The following is a 17371-nucleotide window of genomic DNA, read 5'->3' as shown; positions in this document are numbered from 1 at the left end:
AGAAGGTCCAACAATGTCCAAGTTAACAGTGACCCAGCAGGACCCCACCCGACAAACCCAGGAGCCAGCTTACCCAACTCCCCAGCATCTTACCTCGATGAGACAACACGAGATACGGTCAGTCAGGACGCCGACACTGATCGAGAGCGACTTTACACTGCGGTTCTCAAAAGGCCTCCTACGTATAGCGACCCATCTCTACTGCCGCCGGCGTCATCTCTGGGTGCTCTTTACGAAGAGAGTATCACAACATTTTCATCAGTATCTATATTCCCTTCTCTCCCTTCAGCAAAGCGGAGAAGCCGCAGCAATGAGGGAGGCGCGAGCGATTATGGGTCTCCACCACATAGGGGGAAGAGACGGCGACTTCGCCCAATGGAGCCGGGTTTGGCTTAAACCCGGGAGCCGGATACTTCGCCAGTCGAGTAATTGTGCCTTTACAGCCAAATGTAGCTCATACTGACCTGAGTGATTCTCACTATATGTGGTCTTTCTTAGGCAAAGCCTGGCTGGACGACATCCTCCTTGGCGTTGAAGGGGCACCGATCTGCCTAGCTGTGCGTAGATGGATCAGGATTATCTTGTCTATCGGTTTCTAATTTGATTGATTGATCTATTCCGGAGTCCTTGTGAAACATCGGTAGCGAGCGCGTGACAAACTCTCTGTGTGTTTATCATTCAGAAGTCATCATTTGAGCTTCCAGTTCTGCTTCGATGGAAGCCCCATGATTATGATGCGAAGATGTGGATCTATTTCGCTGTGATGGTCAGGCGCTGCTGTAGGCGACTATAAACAGCCCGCCGCAAATGACTCATAAATCATGCAATCTTTTGCATTAACCAATCTGCCTTTCCAAGCAACACTCCCTCGGCTGGATTGGCCGTTTACTGAAAGAGCCAAAGACAAGTACTTCAGGCGAAGCTCACGATAGAAGGGATCGAATGGGGTTAGCTCGCAGTTCCCTTAACAATCATTGCCATGCATTGGTTAGATATAATGATCGCCTCGGATATGTGAACCTGAACAGCTGACTGAAGGTTTGGGAAACTGTTACAACACCAAAGGGACCATAGCTAAAATGACTGGGTGTTGAGGAGGCGGATGTCGTCCTGAATTCTGAAAGAAGGGATTCAGCGCAGTCCTTCAGCATGATAAAAGAATGAAATACAAGGAAAGAATGGTAGGTGTCACTCACTGGATTCTGATATCGGCAGCTTCTGAGATGATCAGGTCCAAGATATTAAAGCTAATGCTGTAAAGCCTTAGTCGGTCATCCCATTCCTCAACAGGTTCGGATGGAGGAAAGTGTTGCCGGTACTCGCGGAAGAAGGACCAGGGCAAGGTCCCAGTCTTGCGGCACCAGCCGCCCAGTTCGTACTCGTTGTGAGCGTAGAGAATGCGCGGGCCGAGGAGGATGGGCTCTTCATTGTCCATGTTGAGGGCCATGGTGCTGGCCGACAGGTTGCCATGAACGAGACACGGTTTGATGACGCGGCCATTAGACTGCAGGGCGCCGAGAAGGCGGGGAATGGTGTGGTCAATCAGCCTGTTGAAGTCTCCCTGACATTGCTCATTCCAAGGCCCATGCAACGATGTCTCAAAGTCGAACAGGCGGTTTAGGAGCCTGGCAAAGAGATTGGCCCAGCTTTCATCCCAATCGACAGGCTGACGGAACGGACCATGACAGCTGACAACTGGGAGGCCGAACTGGCTGTTTCTTGGCGAGACACTGTCTCGATGCATGGCGGCAAGTTTTACGCAGAGTATGGTCGGGTCGGGTAGGATATGGTCGATCGAGACAAAATCCATGACGAGGCTGTGGTGTGGTCGTGGGTATATAGATGCGGCGCCGATTCCCTCGTTCTCTTTCTCGCGTCTTGGTCTTTCTCTTTCTCTTTGGTCTTTCTCGTCCCTCGTTCTCTCTCGTCCCTCGTTCTCTCTCGTCCCTCGTTCTCTCTCGTCCCTCGTTCTCTCTCGTCCCTCGTTCTCTCTCGTCCCTCGTTCTCTCTCGTCCCTCGTTCTCTCTCGTCCCTCGTTCTCTCTCGTCCCTCGTTCTCTCTCGTCCCTCGTTCTCTCTCGTCCCTCGTTCTCTCTCGTCCCTCGTTCTCTCTCGTCCCTCGTTCGCCCACGCTCGCGACACCAGTCCCGGCACAAGTTTGTGTAGTGCCACTAAACCTGTTCGTTGACTTTCGAGGGCCAGCTGTTCATCTTCCGTGGTAGATTCCTATGAGTCCTATCAGTTGTGCCGTTTCAGCCGTAAACCTCGCTCAAACTGACACTACCTTCACAAAGTAAAACTTCCTAGTACCGTCTGGCAGCTGGACTATCAGACGACTTGTTTTCAACCCCCCTGACCCATACGGACACGCTTCGATAACCTTGGAGGCCGGCGGTAGCACGTTCCGTAAGTCATGGCACTGTTCTACCATGCGTTGATACCGATCCATGGGGAGGTTGCTTGCGATGCTTCTGCAGAACTAGTGATGCGGAAACGCCAGCCTGGCGTTTGTCCAAGTAAAGTGGCTTAGATAATCGGCACAAAGATAGGCCGTTAGTGCGGGGTAGATGGGGGTATGCCTTATCAACTCTGGGTCCATTAAGGGGCCCCGAACTTGTCCATTGGCCCGTGTCTTGGCGTTACGGCGCCGTCCTACCCAAGATATCCCAAGGTCCGAACAGATCCTAACCTTCGTCCACTTCTATCCGATTCGCTTATGGGTTGCTTCGACACAGCACGGTCTGTGTTTACTTACTCCCGGTTACATACAATGCACGAACACAAGCGGGACATCTTTAGTCTGAAAACGGTGTATGAGCCTGCGGGGGTCTTGCCGTACCTCAACATCGTTTTAGTTCATGGTCTTGGTCGTACAAGCACTGAGACATGGTCGAAGGAAGGACGACAGCCGTGCTTCTGGCCGGCCTGGCTGCACGAGACCGGCTCGCTTCGAATGGCGCGGGTGTATACGACAGAATACCGAGAGCTCAACTTTCTCCAGAGCCTCCTCGAGACACCTCAGGATACCATCGATGACTTTGTAGAGGGTCTGTGGGGTACACTAGCGAATGATGTGAGTTGCCGTGTTCGACGCTGCTACATTGGTATATACATCTGACTCTGAAGCTATACAGAACGTCTCCCCCGAAAAGCAGATACCCGTCGTTTTCGTAGCGCATTCAACTGGCGGCATCGTTGTAAAACAGGTTTGTTTGTCGCCTTCTGGCTGCCTAGATATAGTCTGAACGTAACAAATATCAGGCATATCTTTCCGATACCAAGTCCACCACGCGGTCAACTAGCGCAATTCTTTTCCTAGCAACCCCTCACAAAGCTAGTGCAGTGGGACCTTCTCTCACTTGGGGATTAGAGAAGCCTTCGTTGGTGGGGGAAACGACCGAGGACGGGATACTGTCGACACTGCAAACGATCAACCAAAAGTTTCAAGCAACAAGAGGAGATGGGCTACATATCGCGTCATTCTTTGAAGCATTGAGGACGCACGGCAAATTCATCGTGGACCAGAGGTCTTCATGCTTGGATTTGGAAAAAGAGGTTAAAATGCCAATCGACGCTGACCACGAAAACATCACGCGACGTCCGAGTCGTGACGACCCAGGATTTGTGAAACTCTCTCAGCAGTTGCAGCTCATCCTTCGCTGCCAAGGTCCGTTCAAGCGGCGCGTTTGGGGTCTGGACCCAAGAGAGAAGACCGATCTTCTGTACAGGATGCTCGGTGTTGATGACGCTATGGATGAGCTTGAATCCGTATACAGTCAGTACGTTCCAGGAACTTGCGAATGGATCGAATCAAATTTGCAATATCGCGGCTGGCTGAACGACAGATCACTACAGCCACGGGTCTTGTTCATCTCTGGCCCTCCTGGGTCTGGCAAATCAGTCCTGACATCACACATTGTACAAAGCCTCAGGGGTCGCAGCCTGTCCTGTCAATTCTTCTTTTTCCAGCATGACGATCAACGAAAACAATCTGCTGTCTCCCTCTTTAGGTCACTGGCCCTTCAACTAGCCAACAAGATCGAGCCGTTCCGCGACTATCTGGTGGCCCTAGCTGCCGGTAGCTATAGCCTCGAGCACAATACCCAGGACCTAATCTGGAACAAACTGTTCACCGACGAGCTTCCAAGGCTTTTACCCGACCGGGACAACCCCATGTACTGGATCATCGATGGCCTGGATATTTGTGGATCCGGTGAAGCGTTTCTTTCAGGTTTAGCTAACCCATCCCTATCTTCTATTCCCATCCGGGTTGTCGTCACCAGCCGTGTCACGCCAACCCTATCTCGCGTATGCAATCGGCTGGGTGCTTCCTTGCAGGTTCAGGTTCTGCGGCTGGACAAGGATGCAACAGATGCGCAAAAGGCAGCCATGAGACCCCTAGTACGGACCAAGCTTGGTGCGCTCCACGAACATCTGACTGATCAGACCGTGCTGGAAGGCCAAGGCAACTTTCTTGAAGTCAACAGAATCGTCCGAGGTATTCTACGCGGCAAGAGCCACCCCTTAACCAGCCCTGACAACGTCGCGACAAGCCAGCCAGATACCAGACAGTACTGGAAAGAGGTTGCAGCAGACATGAGTGCCGGCTGGACAGCTAGCAAACGGGCACATGCGAAACGCATATTGACATTGGTTGCTTATGCCCGTTATCCCCTTACAATTGCGCAAGTTTGTGAGGCCATCACGCGATACGAACCCATGGCGCCCGATCGTTATGACCCAGTCCAACTATGCGGAGCATTGCTCCAGGTCGACGGGCGGTCCCGCCTCATACTAAGACACCGCACCGCTCACGAGTACTTAGTCGCCGCGGAAGGCCGTGACCTATGTTGCGAATCCCACGAGGCCCACGGGATCATTCTCGCGATGAGCTTGAAAGCCATGGCGAGGATGAGCGTGGGTGGTACCGACAGCCAGCCCCGGTTGAGTCTGCCGCCGGACTCATGGGCCTCATATGCCACTACGTCCTGGGAATTCCACCTCTCTCGCGGCGCAGTGTACCTCGATGGAGAGCTTCTTTCGATAGTCGACAGTTTCCTCGAGGCCCCAACGGTGGTTTGGTGGATCTTCATCCTCGCAAGCTCTAATCAGCTGGATCTCCTTACGGACGCATCGGCCGCCTTGACCGTTCTCCATGCGCGCAGGAGCGCCATGCCATCACTAAGGCACAACGTCGATCATAAACTGTTACAATGGGCCACTGAAATGGCCATGGTTCATGGAAAATTCGGGATGCATCTGTCGAGATTCCCTCGCGCTATCTACGACGTAGTTCCAGCGTTCTGCCCCGAGACTTCACCAATACGAACACTGCATACCAGCAGGGACGAGGCATCGAGGCTCGTCGTCAAAGGCATTCCGGACAAAGCATGGGTTGAGACGTTGGCTAAGATCCCTGTTAAGAACCCCTCTGGCATCGCGTGTACCAGCCAGTATGTCGCATTATCCTCTTTTGGCAGCCGTCGGGTCAGACTAGTCTCAACGACAAACCCGTGCAGTGCTAAGACGGTTCATCACCAAGAAAGCGTCAGCCGCATGCGCTTCAGCAATTCTGGGCATATGCTTGCCCTGGCCAGTCTACGGACCATCAGTGTATGGCAAATCGACATCTGGGTTTTGCGCTGGACCTTCGCCGCCCCGCCGGCTGCCCCGATGGTCGACATGGCCTTCGACTCCGGAGACACCGCGCTTCTGGCCTATTTCAAAGATGGGCACGTGTGGAGATACCCGCTGGAAGACTTCGCGGCAGGCAGTTGCTGTCTCGGGCCAGCTCTCGCTGTCGGCCCCGATGGCCGCCGCCACGTCCCTAAAGCTGCTGCATTCAATCAGGGCGCCACCATGCTTGCTACCGCGTACTACGACCTACCCCTATCGGTATGGGACGTGTCCAGCAGCGGCCTGCGCGGGCCGCGACCACAGAGCAACGCCGCACGCCAAGATGCAGACCGGGCGCCGGACCCCGTGGACCGGATCGACTGGACCCCGGCTCCGTGCCACGTTCTCACCATCCGTGGCGGCTCCGCCTACGCGTGGGATCCCGACCGCCAGGTTGAGCGCCAGATATGCGGCGGCCGTCCCAAATATATTTCCTCCTCTGCCGGCGGGGACTTTCTTATCACCATCCACGAGGTCGATGGTATGATGAACTTCTGGAGTACAACCACCTTTGCCAAAGCCTATGCCCTGCATTTGTCTCAATCTTTGGTTCAACTAGTTATCTGTCCTTCGGGCAGGAGATTGCTTTTCCTCGGCAATACCTCGTGTGACGTTGTGGGTCTGAAATGCCTTCCCAGGATTCTCCTTCCTGGCAAGGAGAACCTATACGACGCAGGGCTTGGTGTCCAACCATCGATGTTGCTCTACAAGCGCTGTCAACCTCTTTTTAGGGACTCACAAGCAGCTATTGAGGCCCTCGTCGTCTCACCCAAAACCCATATGTACTTCGTGGCCCATGCTGGCGGCAGCCTGGGGCTGTTCGATGAGAATGCGAACGAGTTGCTTTCTGAGAATTATTCTTATTCGCTGACAATCAAATGCGCCGCTTGGAGTCCAGACGAAAAATATTTTGGCTTTGCGAATGATATTCAACAGTTACATATCCGGAAGAGGCTTTACAAAGACGCAAAATTCTCTCTCAGGTTTCATGCGCAGATGCCTGAATCTGCCCGTCAACTTGTTTTTCATAAGATCAAAGATATGGTGTTTGTTGTCTCGGCAAACTCCTTGTCCACTTGGACCTTGGAGGAACAGCTTTTTATCTCACAGCGCATCCTTTTCTCGCATCATTGCTTTTGGATCAACCATCCATCCAGCTCTAATGTGCTACTTGGATGCGATTCAACTGGTGTTCGCATTTTAAAATGGGACACTTTACAATTCATCACCTATCTCGACTTCGACTCTACGTCAATTCCCCGAACTATGGCAACCCAGACAAGCAGTCTTAACGACCATGTATCCCTTGCCTGCATCCGACAGCAGGTCAAGGTCTTTATATCAAGCGACGGAAGAAAGATCTTGATTCACGCGTCGCTAGAGGATGAAAATGATGTGAATACTGTTTTTGTCATGTCAACTGATATTGAGAGGGCGCATCGTTCTGGACAAGAACGCGTTCCTATCAAAACCTACACCCCAACAGTGCTAAATAAGCTTCTTAGGCCTCTTGGCTTCATAAGGAAACCCTCCAGGAGTGACGAGTTGGCTTATGTTGATGAAGCTGGCTGGTTCTGGAGTTGCAGCAGCGATGGTAAACTCAGGAAATATGCTGCGTTCTTGCCGCCCGAATGGATGGATGAAGCGTGTTTGAATTTGGTTCACATTACATATGATGGAACGCTCTATATGCCGAAAGATGACAGAGTCAAAATTGTGGGACGCGGATTCGAGACGGTTTTGTGTAAGCAATAACAAGTTATCCCAACCAGTGCTACTTGCCATTAACTGACAAACCCCGTCGGACTCTGAGCAGGATTTGTACAACCCTTGTGCATCCGCCTTGTTCTGCCCATGAAAGAGCAGTACGACCACTATTATCCCTGATTTCAATTCCTTCCTTTGATGCGGCGATGAGTTTCCGAACGATGTTCTCGTATCCATCTGCGGCTGACAGGATGAGGGGCGTTCGGCCATTTTTGTCGGTAGAATAAATAGCAACCATCCTTGTGTTAATGAGCAACTCTACTACGGCCTCCTTCCCATACTCAGCCGCCCACGAGAGTGGTGTACGATCGTCCTTGTCTCTAGAATCTGCGTCCACCCCAATATCAAGTAGCAGCTTCATAATGTCGGTTTGTCCGTATTCAGCCGCCCAAGAGAGTGGTGTGCGGTTGTCTTTGTCTTTAGAATCAGCATCTACCATTCCACTGCCAAGAAGCAGTTTCACAATGTCGACATGTCCGTTCTGAGCGGCCCATGAGACCGGACTTCTGAGGCGATCGTCTCTTGTGTCAATATCGACTCCTGCATCAAGTAGAAGTTGGACCACCGCTACATGTCCCTCTCCGACGGCCCAAGAGAACGCAGTTCGGCCATCCATGTCTTTCAAGTCGACACAAGGTGTTGATATACCAAGAAGAAGTTTGACTGTATCCTCCTGGCCGTTCCGAGCTGCCCACGAAAAAGCAGTTCCCCCGTTAAGGTCCGCCTTGGCAACATTGACTTTCCCTGTGTTGAGCAGCCAATCTATGACTACGGCATGGCCATTTTGGCTTGCCAATATTAGCGGAGTCCAGCCAAAATTATCGGGGGAATCAATGGCCAGGTCCAAATTTGCAGCTGCGCCGCTGAAGAAATGTTGGGCAACTCCCAAGTGGCCAGAGCCAACGGCCCAGGAAAATGGGGTCCTGCCGTCTCTGTCTCTAGACAAAACACACGTGCGTTCCGTGTTGAGTAGTAGTTTTACCACTACCTCGCGGCCATTTCCTGCTGCCCACGATAGGGGTGTTCGGCCGCTCTTGTCTTGAGCATCAACATCGATCGCACCTGCTCTGAGGAGTAGTTCAAGAACACTACTATGTCCCATCTCAGCCGCTTTCGAAAAAGGTGTTCGCCCTCTTCTATCCCCCCGGTCAAGTTCAACTTGTCCTGTACGGAGAAGGAATTCCACCGTGGCAACGTTTCCGCTGTCGGCCGCCCAAAAGAGAGGTGTCCGGCCGAAATAGTCAGTTGAATCCATATTGGCTATACCATGGTTGATAAGCAGTTGAGCGATCTCGCTGTAGCCCTTGCCTGTGGCCCAAGAGAACGCTGTTCGGCCGCATCCATCTTCAGCGTTGATATCGTAAGCCCCAGTGTTAAGCAGCAACTCGACCGTGGTTTTATGCCCCCCTATCGTGGCCCAAAACATGGGATTACGGCCAAGATGATCGGAGCCGTAGTTGTTGATTCCCTTATCCAGCAGCAGCTCAATGACGGCATCATGTCCATGCTCAGCCGCCCAGGACAGCGGAGTTCGATGTTGAGTATCGGTGTTTCCGGCCGGTGCTCCAGTAACCAAGAGTTTCTGCGCTGTGCTGCTCAATCCGAAATATGATGCTAGGTGGAGCCCCGTGACGTTGCCGGCAACGCGTTGGGAATACCCTCGCCAAGAATGTGCTCTCTTAATCAGCAATGCCTGGCTACATGCAAGGATTTTCTTCTCGTTCCGTAGGAAGTTGAGAATGGTTCCGTGTGTCTCAGCAGAGCCTTTTCGAACATGCTGACCCCAATATCTCGCCGCATAATCATAGAAAGGGTACCTTCTTATTCTCTCTTCGAAGTCCTTGTCGTTCTGACAGTGCCCGTCGTTAAATGCCTCGAACGACAGATATGCTGTGCAGATCTTGCCGATCTCTCTGTCAGCGTCGGAAAACCAGTCCAGACGTCTCAAATACTCCTGCATTGTGCGATGGACCAGACAGACCGTGTTGTTTTTTTCATCCAGTGAGACAAACCCCTCGCAGGCTGAGATTATGCTGTTAATGGCTGGAATGCTGTCCGGGTCAATTTCAGTAGCGTCCAGTTCCACTGCGAGGGCATGTTGAAGCTCCTGTATCGATAGTGGCCTTCTGGAAAATGTAACAATTCTCAAGGCGTCTTTAGCGAGCTGTTCTAAGTGTGATTCCTTGATTCTCTTGGTGATCCTATCGAACGCCTTTTTGGGGGCGTCTGGTCCCGTTGGAAGTTCTTTCAGCATCTTCCTCATCTCTTTTGGCGTGGCTGCATGTTTTAAGAGCTCGAGATAGATCTGTACAAGCAAGAACCTAGTCCAAAATTAGGTGTGCAATACTATAGGCAACGTTCCACATACATGCCATCGGCCGCTTTGGTAATTCCAGTCTTGATATCTTCCTGCAAGTCCGGACGATCTTGAACGAATTCATCAAGCATCGTCAGATGATACTGCAGGTATTTTCGCGCATCTGCATCCCTTGCTCGAATTTCCACCAGTTCACAACGCTTAAAGCCAGTCAAAGCGTTTCGATGTCGCGAGGTTGCGAGAAATCTGATGTTGTAATCGGCCTGAAGGCTGCGAATCGTCGCCAAAAGGTGTGTAGAAACACCCCGGTCACATTCATCTAAAGCATCGACAATGATGAACACCTTTGCTAACCCTGTCACAACAAGTTTGAGTTCCTGCGTGAGCTCATGTCCAGATGGCGATGATATCTGACTCTCGTATCTCTCGTAAAAGCTTATCAAGTGTGCAGGAACGATGGGTTTGGCTTCTGCCAGCTGACGCAGGAGACTGGCTATCAGAATGTCGTAAGTTTGGTAGTCTCGTCTTCCAGATTCGCAGTACAGATGTGCGATGCCAACGGTGGGGTCTGCGAGGTTTCGTCGACGCAGGTCATTAGAGACCAGTGACGTCATGGTTGTCTTTCCCGCACCGGGAGGTCCATGCAAGAGCAACGTACTCTCTGTTCCTCGCACCCAGGATCGGACTTCGCTGCACTCCAGCAGCCAGTGGCCAGTGCCTTCGAGAGGCGGAGAAACTTTTTTTCCTGGGATACTGATCCAATTGAGAATTGTAGACATTCTATTCTGCTGTCTGGAGCTTCATTAGCTGAGGAATGTTGACACAAGATTGCAATTACCTGATGAGTCTATCAAGAAAGGCCTGTAAGTAAATGAGACTTTTGACGATTCTTCCTTGGTGATACTGCTCCTCAGCCGGGTCCCATTGAGGCCTTTTAATGGCCCTCCGCGTTCTATGTATCCAAGATGTTGACTGAGGCGTAACCGTTTTGAGAACAGCAAACTTTTGTAGTGTGGCGTCTACGTCATGAAGTACATTCTTGCAGTTTCTCGCAAGGTCACATAGCTCCTCCTTCTGTTTCTCGGTAAGCCGCCCAAGCTTGAGCTCGTGATCGATATCGTCGAGAACAGGAACGAGAAGCTTGACCCTGGCAAAGAGTTATTAATGGTATTTGATGTCCTCAAGAGGCACATACTCGTTCGATAGGCGATCAAATTTGACCGGGGCGTCCTTGAACCTACTGTAAATAGTATGTGCAAGCTTGATTGCCAAAAAAAAATCGCCCAGGCCGACTCCGATGTTCATGGTGAAATTACTTATGCGTAGATGCGTCACGTATTTGGATCAGGTGATACAGTTGCGGGAAGGTATAGATTGTCGTGCTTAGAGTATGTTAGGTTGATGGCAAGATGATTGATTGTGGAGACTGACTCAGCGATATTAGGTCTTCAGAGTTTGTTACAATCAAAGAGATCTTTTTCATACTCTTGGGGCCACTAATTATAAATATCTTGTTCACAGCTGGAGCGTTGTATCAGCGGCCTCTTCACAGGGGCCGAAGTTCAAGGGGTCCGGTCAGCCAGGCCTTCCCTCTGATCCAACAAGCCTATCATTGTACGAGCCACGAATAATAAAACAGGGTTCACCATCGCCCCTGAAGGAAATGCCTTAGGTGACCCACTTGAAGCGCCATACCTTGCAGTTCGCCATGACAGGCGCGCGGTTAGCTCATTATGCAGGACACCGATATCTTGAGAGTAGCCTATTGGATAATGGAATAGTCGGGAAAACAAGCGTCAAAGTAAAAAAAAATATAATTGGAAATCTCAAGCGAATACTACACGACATTTATCAGCCGCAGCGGGAGTTTGCCAAGAGGTTGTGGTTATGATGGTGTTGACGAATGATTTGGGAGACCGTATTGGGACTCGTGCACTCCCTGGTCAGTTTTGACCAGCCAGTAACAAAATTAGCGACCTTCAGCCAAGACGTCTCAGCAGCAAGAGGAAGGCTAGTTAATGGAGAGAGAAATGGATGCCAGATAGCACCACTGCCGAGTAATAGCTATGAGCGTCTGGAGGAGCAATCGAGCTCGAACCCGTTCAAGATGATTCCCACCCGCTCTCTTTGGGGAACGAACATGATACCATCTTTTCCCAAGCATATCTTCTCGAGGCTATCACTATCCAGCCAGTCGTAAGGCAAGAAAAAGTGCTCTGCAAGCTCATGGCCGTTCCCCACTGTACATACCCAACCATTCGTGTGAAAGAATGCAAACATAGGAAACCCCGAACCGTCATCCACGAAACCCAGAGGCCTGTCCACGACAACACGCAGGCTTAGTGGATAAAACCTAATTGGTATCTCTAATATGAAACTGCGCCGGGCCATGTCGATGTCGGTGGTTTTGATGTGGAGCAAATCAACGCAGCTATGGTCGAACTGAGTGGCTTGAACCAATATGTGTGATCCATTTGGTGCCACCGACACTTTCGAGACCTTCCAAGTGGCTACAGGGCTCATAATGCGCTCTTGAACATCGGCATCGATAGAGGTGTACAGAAACTGGAATGGGATGCTTAAGCTGTGCTCAAGGTCATTCCATTTGAGAACATGAAGCCCGTGAGGAGTAAATCCAAGGAAGACGTCAGCTTCAAACGGATGGCTAATCAAGAAATAAGGTCTGTCGAGGGAGATACGCTGAAGGGACTCTGGGTGGGAGGCATAGAACCACAACAAGATTGTTTGGGCTGAAACAACAACAATCAACTGGTCAGTCATGTTGAAGAGTACCTGACTCGGCTCCTCGGTCAAGCTCTTTTCAGTGATAGTAACCAACCAGGGCTGTTTGGGCAAAACGCGCTTAACGGAAAGCTTGCGTGATACATCAACAGTGGCTAAATACTGTCCATCGTTACTCCACACCATCTGGGTGATAGTAGCGGAATAAGGCGGTGTGTATGTTATCAAAGACTTTCCATCCATATTACAAACTCTGAGTTTACCACGAGCATGTGCTGTGCAGTACATGCGAGATATTGAACTCACTTCGAGTAGCTCAATAGGGCCATGCGTGTCTGACAAATTGGACGAAGTGATGGGAGACGTGGTGAAAAGTCGGGAAGGGTCTTGAAAACGATTCAGTGTGTGATCGACTTCTGGACGGTACGAAGTAAGGCATGCCGGGCGCCATACATCGCAGGAATTGCCATGGAGGACATATATCTTATGTCCATCTGAGCAAAAATAACGGATGTTTTCTCCACATTCCAATTTATCGAGGAGACGTGTTTGCCCGGTCGACCAGACATGAAGGAAGCCAGATTCAGTGGCAGTGATCGTGAAGAGGCGATTTGGAATAGTACATATATGGGTGAAGTTGGATTCGACGCCGCCGCATATCTGGCGCTCAACCTGGCGGTCGGGATCCCACGCGTAGGCGGAGCCGCCACGGATGGTGAGAACGTGGCACGGAGCCGGGGTCCAGTCGATCCGGTCCACGGGGTCCGGCGCCCGGTCTGCATCTTGGCGTGCGGCGTTGCTCTGTGGTCGCGGCCCGCGCAGGCCGCTGCTGGACACGTCCCATACCGATAGGGGTAGGTCGTAGTACGCGGTAGCAAGCATGGTGGCGCCCTGATTGAATGCAGCAGCTTTAGGGACGTGGCGGCGGCCATCGGGGCCGACAGCGAGAGCTGGCCCGAGACAGCAACTGCCTGCCGCGAAGTCTTCCAGCGGGTATCTCCACACGTGCCCATCTTTGAAATAGGCCAGAAGCGCGGTGTCTCCGGAGTCGAAGGCCATGTCGACCATCGGGGCAGCCGGCGGGGCGGCGAAGGTCCAGCGCAAAACCCAGATGTCGATTTGCCATACACTGATGGTCCGTAGACTGGCCAGGGCAAGCATATGCCCAGAATTGCTGAAGCGCATGCGGCTGACGCTTTCTTGGTGATGAACCGTCTTAGCACTGCACGGGTTTGTCGTTGAGACTAGTCTGACCCGACGGCTGCCAAAAGAGGATAATGCGACATACTGGCTGGTACACGCGATGCCAGAGGGGTTCTTAACAGGGATCTTAGCCAACGTCTCAACCCATGCTTTGTCCGGAATGCCTTTGACGACGAGCCTCGATGCCTCGTCCCTGCTGGTATGCAGTGTTCGTATTGGTGAAGTCTCGGGGCAGAACGCTGGAACTACGTCGTAGATAGCGCGAGGGAATCTCGACAGATGCATCCCGAATTTTCCATGAACCATGGCCATTTCAGTGGCCCATTGTAACAGTTTATGATCGACGTTGTGCCTTAGTGATGGCATGGCGCTCCTGCGCGCATGGAGAACGGTCAAGGCGGCCGATGCGTCCGTAAGGAGATCCAGCTGATTAGAGCTTGCGAGGATGAAGATCCACCAAACCACCGTTGGGGCCTCGAGGAAACTGTCGACTATCGAAAGAAGCTCTCCATCGAGGTACACTGCGCCGCGAGAGAGGTGGAATTCCCAGGACGTAGTGGCATATGAGGCCCATGAGTCCGGCGGCAGACTCAACCGGGGCTGGCTGTCGGTACCACCCACGCTCATCCTCGCCATGGCTTTCAAGCTCATCGCGAGAATGATCCCGTGGGCCTCGTGGGATTCGCAACATAGGTCACGGCCTTCCGCGGCGACTAAGTACTCGTGAGCGGTGCGGTGTCTTAGTATGAGGCGGGACCGCCCGTCGACCTGGAGCAATGCTCCGCATAGTTGGACTGGGTCATAACGATCGGGCGCCATGGGTTCGTATCGCGTGATGGCCTCACAAACTTGCGCAATTGTAAGGGGATAACGGGCATAAGCAACCAATGTCAATATGCGTTTCGCATGTGCCCGTTTGCTAGCTGTCCAGCCGGCACTCATGTCTGCTGCAACCTCTTTCCAGTACTGTCTGGTATCTGGCTGGCTTGTCGCGACGTTGTCAGGGCTGGTTAAGGGGTGGCTCTTGCCGCGTAGAATACCTCGGACGATTCTGTTGACTTCAAGAAAGTTGCCTTGGCCTTCCAGCACGGTCTGATCAGTCAGATGTTCGTGGAGCGCACCAAGCTTGGTCCGTACTAGGGGTCTCATGGCTGCCTTTTGCGCATCTGTTGCATCCTTGTCCAGCCGCAGAACCTGAACCTGCAAGGAAGCACCCAGCCGATTGCATACGCGAGATAGGGTTGGCGTGACACGGCTGGTGACGACAACCCGGATGGGAATAGAAGATAGGGATGGGTTAGCTAAACCTGAAAGAAACGCTTCACCGGATCCACAAATATCCAGGCCATCGATGATCCAGTACATGGGGTTGTCCCGGTCGGGTAAAAGCCTTGGAAGCTCGTCGGTGAACAGTTTGTTCCAGATTAGGTCCTGGGTATTGTGCTCGAGGCTATAGCTACCGGCAGCTAGGGCCACCAGATAGTCGCGGAACGGCTCGATCTTGTTGGCTAGTTGAAGGGCCAGTGACCTAAAGAGGGAGACAGCAGATTGTTTTCGTTGATCGTCATGCTGGAAAAAGAAGAATTGACAGGACAGGCTGCGACCCCTGAGGCTTTGTACAATGTGTGATGTCAGGACTGATTTGCCAGACCCAGGAGGGCCAGAGATGAACAAGACCCGTGGCTGTAGTGATCTGTCGTTCAGCCAGCCGCGATATTGCAAATTTGATTCGATCCATTCGCAAGTTCCTGGAACGTACTGACTGTATACGGATTCAAGCTCATCCATAGCGTCATCAACACCGAGCATCCTGTACAGAAGATCGGTCTTCTCTCTTGGGTCCAGACCCCAAACGCGCCGCTTGAACGGACCTTGGCAGCGAAGGATGAGCTGCAACTGCTGAGAGAGTTTCACAAATCCTGGGTCGTCACGACTCGGACGTCGCGTGATGTTTTCGTGGTCAGCGTCGATTGGCATTTTAACCTCTTTTTCCAAATCCAAGCATGAAGACCTCTGGTCCACGATGAATTTGCCGTGCGTCCTCAATGCTTCAAAGAATGACGCGATATGTAGCCCATCTCCTCTTGTTGCTTGAAACTTTTGGTTGATCGTTTGCAGTGTCGACAGTATCCCGTCCTCGGTCGTTTCCCCCACCAACGAAGGCTTCTCTAATCCCCAAGTGAGAGAAGGTCCCACTGCACTAGCTTTGTGAGGGGTTGCTAGGAAAAGAATTGCGCTAGTTGACCGCGTGGTGGACTTGGTATCGGAAAGATATGCCTGATATTTGTTACGTTCAGACTATATCTAGGCAGCCAGAAGGCGACAAACAAACCTGTTTTACAACGATGCCGCCAGTTGAATGCGCTACGAAAACGACGGGTATCTGCTTTTCGGGGGAGACGTTCTGTATAGCTTCAGAGTCAGATGTATATACCAATGTAGCAGCGTCGAACACGGCAACTCACATCATTCGCTAGTGTACCCCACAGACCCTCTACAAAGTCATCGATGGTATCCTGAGGTGTCTCGAGGAGGCTCTGGAGAAAGTTGAGCTCTCGGTATTCTGTCGTATACACCCGCGCCATTCGAAGCGAGCCGGTCTCGTGCAGCCAGGCCGGCCAGAAGCACGGCTGTCGTCCTTCCTTCGACCATGTCTCAGTGCTTGTACGACCAAGACCATGAACTAAAACGATGTTGAGGTACGGCAAGACCCCCGCAGGCTCATACACCGTTTTCAGACTAAAGATGTCCCGCTTGTGTTCGTGCATTGTATGTAACCGGGAGTAAGTAAACACAGACCGTGCTGTGTCGAAGCAACCCATAAGCGAATCGGATAGAAGTGGACGAAGGTTAGGATCTGTTCGGACCTTGGGATATCTTGGGTAGGACGGCGCCGTAACGCCAAGACACGGGCCAATGGACAAGTTCGGGGCCCCTTAATGGACCCAGAGTTGATAAGGCATACCCCCATCTACCCCGCACTAACGGCCTATCTTTGTGCCGATTATCTAAGCCACTTTACTTGGACAAACGCCAGGCTGGCGTTTCCGCATCACTAGTTCTGCAGAAGCATCGCAAGCAACCTCCCCATGGATCGGTATCAACGCATGGTAGAACAGTGCCATGACTTACGGAACGTGCTACCGCCGGCCTCCAAGGTTATCGAAGCGTGTCCGTATGGGTCAGGGGGTTGAAAACAAGTCGTCTGATAGTCCAGCTGCCAGACGGTACTAGGAAGTTTTACTTTGTGAAGGTAGTGTCAGTTTGAGCGAGGTTTACGGCTGAAACGGCACAACTGATAGGACTCATAGGAATCTACCACGGAAGATGAACAGCTGGCCCTCGAAAGTCAACGAACAGGTTTAGTGGCACTACACAAACTTGTGCCGGGACTGGTGTCGCGAGCGTGGGCGAACGAGGGACGAGAGAGAACGAGGGACGAGAGAGAACGAGGGACGAGAGAGAACGAGGGACGAGAGAGAACGAGGGACGAGAGAGAACGAGGGACGAGAGAGAACGAGGGACGAGAGAGAACGAGGGACGAGAGAGAACGAGGGACGAGAGAGAACGAGGGACGAGAGAGAACGAGGGACGAGAGAGAACGAGGGACGAGAGAGAACGAGGAGAGAGAAGAGGACGAGAGAGAACGAGGGACGAGAGAGAACGA

At 52.0% G+C, this 17371-nt stretch overlaps 3 protein-coding genes across 3 annotated transcripts; 1 reads left to right on the top strand and 2 right to left on the bottom strand.

Moving 5' to 3' along the window:
* Positions 1–1192: 1192 nt before the first annotated feature.
* Positions 1193–1810, bottom strand: ColSpa_10349 (protein-ribulosamine 3-kinase, chloroplastic; the record flags this gene model as incomplete). Its single annotated transcript, XM_049276561.1, has 1 exon — positions 1193–1810. One exon carries the CDS (start codon positions 1808–1810, stop codon positions 1193–1195), a length of 618 nt encoding a protein of 205 aa, XP_049132518.1.
* A 1750-nt stretch (positions 1811–3560) lies between these two features.
* On the top strand, positions 3561–6300 carry ColSpa_10348 (uncharacterized protein; the record flags this gene model as incomplete). Its single annotated transcript, XM_049276560.1, has 2 exons — positions 3561–6156; positions 6254–6300. The coding sequence occupies 2 exons, from the start codon at positions 3561–3563 to the stop codon at positions 6298–6300; spliced, it is 2643 nt and encodes an 880-aa protein (XP_049132517.1).
* Positions 6301–12899: 6599 nt separating this feature from the next.
* On the bottom strand, positions 12900–15681 carry ColSpa_10347 (uncharacterized protein; the record flags this gene model as incomplete). The annotated part of the gene is made up of 3 exons (XM_049276559.1): positions 12900–12995; positions 13069–15232; positions 15464–15681. The coding sequence occupies 3 exons, from the start codon at positions 15679–15681 to the stop codon at positions 12900–12902; spliced, it is 2478 nt and encodes an 825-aa protein (XP_049132516.1).
* Positions 15682–17371: the final 1690 nt, after the last annotated feature.

Source organism: Colletotrichum spaethianum (assembly GCF_022836535.1).
Source record: "Colletotrichum spaethianum MAFF 239500 DNA, contig35, whole genome shotgun sequence".
Lineage (NCBI taxonomy): Eukaryota > Fungi > Ascomycota > Sordariomycetes > Glomerellales > Glomerellaceae > Colletotrichum > Colletotrichum spaethianum.
This window is presented reverse-complemented; position numbering and strand designations above follow the sequence as displayed.